Source organism: Larus michahellis, chromosome 1, assembly GCF_964199755.1.
Source record: "Larus michahellis chromosome 1, bLarMic1.1, whole genome shotgun sequence".
Taxonomy (NCBI): Eukaryota; Metazoa; Chordata; class Aves; order Charadriiformes; family Laridae; genus Larus; species Larus michahellis.
The window spans coordinates 16626796-16637001 of NC_133896.1; the positions used below are offsets into that span (position 1 = coordinate 16626796).

Consider the following 10206-nt stretch of genomic DNA (forward strand, 5'->3'; position numbering starts at 1 on the left):
AGAATTTCAGCATCATGAGAAAAGTCCTCAGTACCTGGTAAAATCAGGTCTCTGCAGAGCAGAATAATGTCAGAGATCATTTACTGTTTTCAAAAGTACTAACCAGTACTAAAGGAAGTAAGTCAGAATGTTGCCGAATTTATACTTTGGTAAGAAAAAATAAACTCTTACTTATTTTACTTATCTACTTAACAGTAAGTATTTGTGTCTATGCTAATAACAATTTGGCAAAATTAATTGGTCATGTTCTTCACGGTCTTGCAATTTGGAGAATCCTTTCTACCTGTGTAAAAAAGGTGCAAAACAGTACTCTTGTTATTTTGTATACAAGTACAAATGACAAGTGACTTTACAGAGTAAAACAAAGAGAAAAATCAGACCCTGCATGTACAGTGAGACACTTTATATCACAGTTCTGTGTTTTAAAGGTTTAGACAAAGTAGGAAAGTAAAACATACAATACCTGACATGAGGAGTAGATTTAATGCTTTCAGTCCTATTACTGAGAGATTTATATTTCCTTTGTGGACTGTAAGCATTTTAAGAATCTGCCTGAAAATAAGAAAAAAAAAAAAAGAGTTATGGCTGAAGAAATATTAACATATACAAAATTTTATCAAACGTTTACTTTAAAAAATACAGAAAATAGCAAAAGCTTAAAAAGCTTCTGATTAATTTTTTTCAGAAACTTTTATTTCAGTTTATGTGTTTTTCAAGTTAGTAATGAAATAATGTTGGCATTTTAACTATTTTCATACTTCATTAAAATAATGATGTATAATTTATCAATTTTACTTTGATTTTGTAATCAATTATACGTTAATTCTACAGGGGACAAGTCTCATTCAGGATGGGGTTACTCTACAGAAAGCAGTGTTGTGGAATGCAGCAGACTGTGGACAGTATGGCACTGTTCTGTTTGTTGCAAGAGATAAATTAGAGCAAACGATCAAGGGTTTGCTGGAAGAGAAGCAGCAGTTATCGCAGCTAAAAAACTCAAACAGCACTTTGAAAAACTCTATCCTATCTAAGTTTCCACCAGACAGCACTTATGTGATGCTGGATAAATCACTAAAAAACCCCATGTCATAGACTGCCAATTGCACACTCCTTACTCTCTGGGTGGCCCTAACTGAGACCCATAGATACTATCCCCTGAAATGCTTCATCAGAGTCAACCAAAGCTGACTTTTTAAACAGAGAGCCAAACAATGCTAAGTACACTGAAAAATCCAGTGCATGTATCAAACTAGGCACGCAAAACTCAGTTGATACTTTTAACGTATTTTGCTCAAACTACCATCTGTAAAACAGCTACCACAAATCTGTAACACCTTCTCAATAAACAAAATTTTAAAAGCTCTAAACAATACTGATGAACACTACGAAAAGCTGAGGAGAAAATGAATAGGCCAGTGTTCACATAAGGTATCAGTAACATACAGTAAATAAAGCAGTGGGCTGAACACTGAATGATGACGACAGAAAATAAATATGCATTGATTTTGCACTGAATGAAGCACATCTCAAAAGGAGGAAAAAACCCAGACTGTGTAATTAAAAACTAAATAAAAATGAATAGGGTAACACAAAAAAACCCTAAAGAAACCTTCTTTTTTTTTATTTTCATGATTGTGGAGAATTTGACTATGCAATCTTAACGATCTTCAAAGCATGTATATATAATATATCTCAGTCTTTGTATATATAATATCTAATACAAATGGACTGTATAGTAGTTGCAGTATGTTAGCAGATACTTTTCTTGTCTTGAAAAACAAAAAGCAGCACTTGAAGTTTTATCCAAATTTCATTCCCCAGCTCTAGCAATGATGTTGTTTGCCTTCCTAAAGTCAAACTTTATAAAGTAGAATGAACGTATCGGTGTTTTATTTCTTTTCCCCTCGTACTATGATGTTGCTAGTTTCTTTCTCCTCTGTTGTAGCGCTAGTGTTGTAGCTACGATGATCAAAGTACACATAACAGTCAAAGTCTGATGGGAGATATAATATCCATTACCTTTTGCAAGATAGGAAATTATAACAGTATCAGTCCAATAAAAGATATATTTTCTGTTCAGACAAACCATGACTTGCTTACACACTTGCACTCTCATAAACACAAAACCGCTACTGAAGTCTAAGGTTAGTCAGAATACTCTGTGGGATGGTCTTAAGAATGGGAAATAAAATCCAGTTAAATGCAGATGTTTTTTTCTTAAACTGAGTATAGATACCTCACTGAAACTTCTGTATGCACACTTTGGACTTACAAGTCCACAGACAAGGATAGATGCTGACATTTGGGTTTTCAATCCTGCAGTAAATTCTTGACCCAGCGTACAGCCTACGTGTATGGACTGAGTAGTAGGGTGACAAATCAAGCAAAACACAGAGCCACTCTAACCAAGCTGGTAGAGTAGCTAAACAGACACCCTTAAATCCACTTTAACCTCCTGATTAAAGTGTTCTAGTCTTAAGAATTCCTAATGCATTTTATTGTGTGGTTACAGGTGTGTGTGCATGTACATACATGTGCAGAAACTGTACATGGGGTGAAGATTCCTTCACCTCCTTGTCCCATAAGTAGCTGTGGCTTAGACCTTCTTACACCCTGCATAAATGGAAAACCTCACTGAGTTATCAAACACTCTGAAGCCATTAAACATCTCTCCCTTGTCTACCAATGGCTCATGATTTCTGCTGTGGGGAAGTAACTCTGCTTTGGAAAAGGGCATTTTATAGAGGGTGATCTGTTTCAGGCAAGTGCTGATACATAAAGACATGGACTGGCTCGGTATACTGCAGAGTAAAATAATCACACACTAAAGCATGTCTAATACAAGGAGAAAATGCCCTGCATATACCCTCCCATTTCAAGTATAATAAAGAGTGAGGATGTAAAATTTTTTAAACCTCATCTACTCTCTGAGAGTTTAATGTAAGAGATTACTAAACATCTCATGAAGTCTCTTTGAGCTTGTAGAAAGGATGCAAATACATTGAAGGCATTTCCTTCCTTTCTCCTCACAGTGACAGCGACTATTTAATTATTTATCGCATTGTCTGTCAAGGACACCTATATCAATATCAAACTACTGTTTGTAAACACAACTGTATTGTGGTCAAGTTGGCTCACTGTTGAGAGACAGAAACAAATGCTTTTTCTAGCTTAAGTTTTCTGTTCTCCTAAAATAGTTACACAAAAGTGAAAATCTCTTGCAAAAAACCGATCTTTTCTTATCTACCATAACTGTTTCCTGCCTTGTTGCAAACAGCATGTATTCATTATGGTGTTGATGCACTGCAATACTAGTCCAATCCACCTACAAGGAACCTGAGATATAATTTAGCTGGCTTGCTCTGCCTTTGGCACTGACAGAAATGTCTGAGCCCACTCCCATACTAAGAACAAGTTTCCACAGCAAGGAAAACTGACAGGGATACACAGCTGGCTAAAATATCGGTAGTGGGAAGGAATCATGTACAGTAATGTTATCAACAGATCTTTAGTAAAATTTGAGTTTGAAAAGGATGCTTTGTTCAACTGCACACACTGTGTGGGCTCTGGGAGGGTTTTGGGAAAGATCAGCACCAAAGAGTAAGTTTTCTGGGACCCAAGAATGAACAGCAATATCTCTAGCTCTCAGAATAACTCTCGGTCGATCCACAAGCCTTTAAGCTGCCAAAGATATTGCAGCTAGCTTGTACAGCTTCAGCTGAGTTCTGTTTTGCTCCTGAAAAGCAACCAAAATCACTTTCGCTTTCTAACAAAAATTGTCAACGCTTCTTTCAAGGGAGTTCATTCACCCACTGACCATGTACTCTAGCCACTGTAAAACAAACAAAACCCCACAAAACCAAACTGCATCTTCATGCAAATGATCTTACAATAGCAACCTTTCTAAGGAAGGGTATGGTGAAGACTATGAAGTCAGAAGCAGATTCACTAGGGCAGTTATAAGGCTGTGGCTTCTTGCGGTCATTCTCAACTCTGAATGAGGCAATCTGTCCAAGTGAGAGAACACCACCCCTACTTGTATCATGCCTACATCTACAATTAGTGTTTGTGCTATGGAACAACCATAGAGCTAACCTATGTGGGTTTTCATCCCACCTAACCACAGCCATCCAGAAAACAGTTGCTTAGGCTCCCTTGATGGTTAATGGTCAGATACGAGCCAGTCCAAACCACAATTTGCTCCAGGATAACTTACTAAAAAGATAGAATGAACCACCCTCTCTGAAGGTAATTGTGTCCATTAACTCAACCTCAACGGGTAGCTGGGGTCACCATTTAATTTTTAGATGATAAGATTGGGTGTGACAAAACCCCCTCCTCTTGCTTTACACTACTTTAGGCTTGTAGATATAATTCCTCACATTTGGAAAGAACACACACACAACCATACAGGTAACACTGCATCTGTCTATTAAAATGGAAGACCTTGGTAACCACAGAATCCCAGCATTGCTGTGCCTGGCAGGGACCGCTGGAGGTCTCCTATTCCAACTCCCCTGCTCAAGGTTGACCCCTGCAGGGTCAACTACAGCTGATTGCTCAGAGCTATGTCCAGTCAGGTTCTGAATAGTTCTAAGGCTTCAGACTTCATGACCACTCCGGGCAACTTGTTCATGTTTGATCAACCTCAAAACAAAAGTTTGCTTGTTTTTTTCTTAATGTTTAAGTGGAATTTCCTATATTTCAATTTGTGCCCATTGCTTCTCGTCCTGTTGCTGTGCGCCACTGAGAAAAGCCTGTCTCAATCTCCTTTACTTTCTCCATCAGGTATTTATACACACAGATAAGATCCCTGCTTGTGTGAGCCTCCCATTCTGAAGGCTGAAGAAACCCAAAAGAATATTCAACCATTTAGAAGCTGATGTAATAACTTTACATAACTATATTTCATTGCATATATATGCTGCCATGATAAGCAAGCATTACAGAAGACTCTTTGCATACTACATACTTACTGGTGAACACCCAGTACTTCCCAGTCCTTCCCAACATCCTTAGGAGCTATGTTCTGCAGAGTACTTGGACAAATTTCTATTAATTTACAAAGAAGTGACCAGCCCATCTGTAAAACAAAAATGCAGCTATTTTAGAACAGGTATTCTGTTTGGAACTTACATCTAATATTCTTGGCTTTCGGAAGATGGATGTTCTGAAAACTTATCTAGTTAAATCAATAAGGGAAAATTAATTAACACAAGACAAATGACATAAAAAGTTAAAAGATGGAAGTAAAAGACATACATTAATGATTCTGAATGCATTGCTTGTAGGAACACATCACTCTCAATGTCCTTCAGCACTGCTTGAGGATAAAGGACACACAGTTAAAAGAGATGATGACAGAGAGAAAAATATGATGTGATCCATAGTATGTCATCATGGCCCAGGGAAGACCACTGCACTATTACACGTAGTCCAGCTTTATTGAAGAACAGCTGTTTCCACAAGAGTTTGTCATTTAATTGCAAACTGTAAGGAGAAAGGACAGGTTTTTAAAGGTGTTCAATGTTTTAAATAGAGATGAGATACCTAAACAATACTATATATTTCATATTCTCACATCAATCCTCAATACTGTGTGCTTTCAAAAGGTAATGAAGGCAGTGAAAGCTCTGGGATCACAAGGAATAAAAGATTAATTAAAGACAATGCATTTGTTCTCAATAACTACCGGCTCTATCCTGTGCAAATTCTTTGACTTTCAAACATCTCTAAATGATGCCAAAACTGAAAAATATTCCTCTTTGGTCTCCGTATTGGAGAAATCTGCTCTTTTATGAATGTCTGCAGGCTGATATGACTGAATGGGCTTTAGTGAGGATGCAGTAAGCAAAATCCGTACAAAGAATTAACTGATGAGCACGAAAACCCTGCTGTATTGAACGAGAAGTGAACTGAGAAATGTCAAAAGTCAAGATGAAGCAGATTTCACAAAAAGGAATTAAAACAAGGCATAAAAGTTTCCTCGGTCATATAAAAAAAAATAATAATGAAGTAGGCCTGTGTGCTTTGAGAATAGGGTTAAGACAGAAGATAATCTAAGTATGGCTCAAAAGTTATAAGCATAACTGGATCAGTTTTCGGCAGAAGTATTATGTAAAGCAAAGGGGTCAAGACAGGACAGCCAAAAACAGGAATGTAAATGGCTACCTCTGAAGAGTTTAACTGCAAAGTTCATGGAAAGTGTAACCCTACAGCCTGCAAGACTAGAGACATGAAATTGCAAGTCTAGTAGTGTAGAGACACCCATAGGAACAGCATAGGCTTGAATCTAGACAGCTTTCATGACGGCTTTGGTGAGTATGAAAAAAGTGATGTAGCTCCCTAGGAACTGGAATTCTGCTTTTACTTTTCACATACTTGGTTACATGGGCTATATAGTTCACGCTATCTGCAGTAGGGTTTTTTCTGTTTTGGTTTAGATTTGCAGACCCAAATGTTTTAAGCCAATTACAATTACAACCAGATTGAGCTTGACCATGAGCCAATTTCCATTCTCTTCTCTTGCTTGGATAGCAAGCTGGTTCCCTCTGCATAAGACTGCAAACCAATTACTATGGACATTCAGGAAGGTTAGATCGGTCTCTGTAACTGAGTCCTGACTAAACATAAGTACACAGAATAGCCTTAGCAATCACCAGTCTTCCTGAGCATGAGGATATGTTAATTACCTAATTTTCCATATCCCAAGCAAAACAGAGTTTATCAGTGACAATCAATCAGATACAAATTTCAAGCCTACATGGCAAAGACATTGTAGAGATGACAATGAATTCATACACTGTGCGTTGCTTAGAAAAGATTTTAAAAGTCCCACTTCATGACATCCTAACTGTTCTTGTAAAATTTAGAACCTGATGAAAATTAGCTTAACAGCATGCAATTCCTTTTCATATAGAAACTGTTTCTGATTAAATTTATATTTCCATTAAACATTTTTATTTGGATTGTTCTGACTCCCAAGTATTGTCAAAACATTTACGAGAACTGTGGATCCAGAGAAGACCGAAGGAAACATCTGACCTGCTCACATGTGGTCTGTTTTACAATATTAAAATCACAACTTGAGATAACAGAGAGCTTATTATCTGTTTAATAATTACATAAGAAAGTAAGGGTCTTTTAAATAACAGAAATCCTAAAGGTCAAAGGGAAAGAAAAAAAAAAGAGTAAACAAAGACATTCTTATGAACACTTAAAGGGGTCCCTGTACACAGAAACAGTTGGTGGCAGCACTGAAACTCTTATTTTTAAATCAGACCCTTTTCATTTCTAGCATGCAATGAATTTATATTACATTAGGTCACACCTTCTATGTGAGACAATAAAGCTCTGCTGACTGCTCTTCACTCAAGTGTAACATATTTTGCTCTGGAGTTTCTAAGCTGGTCCAATCATTGCCAGCCAGTAACTGCAGAAAGAAACTATCATATCAAAGACATCTATTTTACTTTAAGGCACTATTAACTTTCCAGCCCAGTACCTTCCTACCTCTAAAGAAGCTTGCAGGCTTTATGCCTGTAGTCCAGTTTGCACTGGTACTGTCAATATTTATCTATTAAGCAGATTTACTCCATACAAGCCAGTGGAACAGCAGCACAACATGATGGTTTTTAACCAGTTAATGAAGGGAAGGAAAGAAAATCAAATCCTTACTTTAGCTATGTCTCTTACTGTGTCTGTTCTCTTACACGAGTCAATTTTATTACAATGACAAAAGCAAAAGAGGTTGATTAATCCATTTATTCAGTGAAGATTCATTAGTAGTGTAAAGAGACTGCACTGAAATCAGGACTACATTACTTCATCACTGCCATAAAGCGAGAATTATGTATTCACAAAGACTGTAAACAAAACACAGTGAATGAAGCAAGAAGACAGAGCCCTACTAACATATTGTGGATGTTTGTAAATATCGTAACTGAATGTGAAGGAAGAGCTGCCTATGACATTTTACGAGGAACAGGATTTGAGCTTTGAACTGGCTATGAATTTCACACTTTAATGAAAAGTAGTAATGCAAAGCAGCTCCAAAACTTCTAAGCCAAAACACTGTAAGACTGCAAATGTAGGCAGAGAGAAAACTGATTTTAAAATTCTGTATTAAACCAGAGTGAGGTGTTTTAACATGGTTAAAATGAAAATTAAATAATCACTATCTTCCTTACGCACTTCTGAGAGTCTTGTGTTGTCACTTCAGACCTACTTCTGGTTGTGGTTGGATTTCATATTTTTAACTTCCTAGTCTAAACTTCTGGGCAGTGGTTTTGTAAATTGTTATACACACAATATGCTTTATCCTGAAAATAACTGCTGATTTATCCTTATGTATTTCTTAATGACTTGACAATTGAATACTAAAATAAGTTAAAATTTCAGACTCTGCACAAGTATTTAATCTTCAAAGAAAACCTGAGATCACTGTTACTCCAGATTAATCACTACACAAATTAATATTTTAATCTGAGTTTTATGCCTTTGACCTCTTGCTAAGGTCTACCGGATCAAAAAATCTTGTAAAATATACTTTTATTTAAGAGACATTTGCAATTTAATTTATGCTTTGCCTTCCAGTTGAATTGAAAAAAGTAAAAAGATGCCAAAAATACTGTAACCATACAAATGGGCTTAATAATAATCAAGTGAATTGCACAGAAATCTGGAGCTTATAGATATCCTTTAAGCATAACATAGTCAGAAATTTAATATATGCCTGCCAGGAAGGAGCTGTTTCATATGACAAGTCTGGCAGCTGTACCATAAGTACAACATCACATTGTGCAAGTGCCACACCTCGTCTAAATGGGCCAATGCTGTTAAAAGAGCAGCCAAGCAGAACCTTAAATTGAAGAACCTTCTCTTAGCTAAAATGTTTTTTTCTTCACCCTTAAAAAACTGGGCTAGTACAACTATCCTTCTACGATAGGGATACACACATGTATGAACTCATATTATACAATTCTGCTTTTCAGAAGTTTGTCTAACCACGGCAAAATTTAGTATCGACACGTCAAAATATATTACATAGCATTATTTGTAACTCAGGAGGCTATACCATGCTGTGTTCACATTGGATAATTTATATTTTCTACATGGCCGCCTTTTGCCGTTCAGAGATGCAACGAGTGGTATCTGCAAAAAGCTGGAAAACTTGCCCCTTTAAACGCAAGCGGATACAGCGCCCTTTTCCAGATCAACAGTAGTACTTCATGCAGCGTCCCAGAAGAGGGCAAGTTAAAAAGAAATAAGCAAGCTGAGCGGTAACTTTTGTTGCGTGAAAGGGCCGCGGTGCCGGCCTCACCCTCGGGCGCGGCAGCCCTCACCCGGCCCCTCAGCGCCGCCGCCTCACCTGCTGCACGCCCGCCGCGCCCGGGTACAGGTCCACCACCAGCAGCAAGGGCACATGGACGTTTTTGCCGCTGAAGAGCCGGGGAGCTGTGAGGGGACAGAGACAGGCCGCGTTAGCGACCGGCGGCGGGCGGGGCAGGGCAGGGCCGGGCCAGGCGGCCGGGCCGCCCGCTCCTTACCGCTCTGCCGGGCCGCCAGCTCCAGCAGGTCGCTCAGCGTCTGCACCAGCGTCTCCAGGCGCTTCCTCTCCTGGACGTTTTGCAGCCGGACGACCAGCTTCCTCAGGGCTTCTTCCTCCCTCGCCGCCGCTGCCTCCCCCTCCTTAGGGCCGGCGCTGGCCATGGCCGACCCGCTGCCCCTCTGCGGCGAACGCCTCACCCCATCCGCCGGCCAGCACGGCCCGCGGGGACGAGGACTGAGCTGTGCGGGCCCGTCCCGCCGCTGCGCCGCGCTGCCGCTGCCACAGCCGCCCGCCCGCCCGCCCGGCGTCACCCGGCCGCTTCCAGTCACCCTTCCCACTGCCGCCGGCCCCTCCCGCCCCGGCCGCCGCGACTGACCAGCCCTCACAGGCAGGCGGGCGGGCGCCCCGCCACCACCCCTAGGGGGCGCACACGTCACTCGGCGAAGGGGGCCAAGCACGCTGGCCCCTCCCCCGTTTCACGTGATTGACAGCACAGCTGTCCAATAGTTGCCGGAACTGGAGCCTAGGTTCCGCCCCGTCGCACTCCAGTGCTATAAAAGGGCCCGGAGGTTGACCTGCCCCCTGAGGTGAGGGTGGTGGTGGGTGTGCGCGCGCGCGATGGAGGAAAGCTTGTAGTCTGCCTTGTGTCTTCTGAG

General features: G+C 40.1%; 1 protein-coding gene across 1 annotated transcript in view; it reads right to left on the reverse strand.

Annotated features, from left to right (window-relative positions):
• The window catches only part of LRRK2 (leucine rich repeat kinase 2), a 68645-nt gene extending 58774 nt beyond the window's left edge, over window positions 1-9871 (reverse strand). The window contains exons 1-4 of the mRNA XM_074582633.1: window positions 9549-9871; window positions 9371-9456; window positions 4977-5083; window positions 464-552 (exon numbers count right to left, since the gene is read on the reverse strand). Coding sequence (XP_074438734.1) covers window positions 464-552; window positions 4977-5083; window positions 9371-9456; window positions 9549-9711 — 445 coding nt within the window. The 5' untranslated portion in view covers window positions 9712-9871. The remainder of the gene's footprint in view (window positions 1-463; window positions 553-4976; window positions 5084-9370; window positions 9457-9548) is intronic.
• Window positions 9872-10206: the final 335 nt, after the last annotated feature.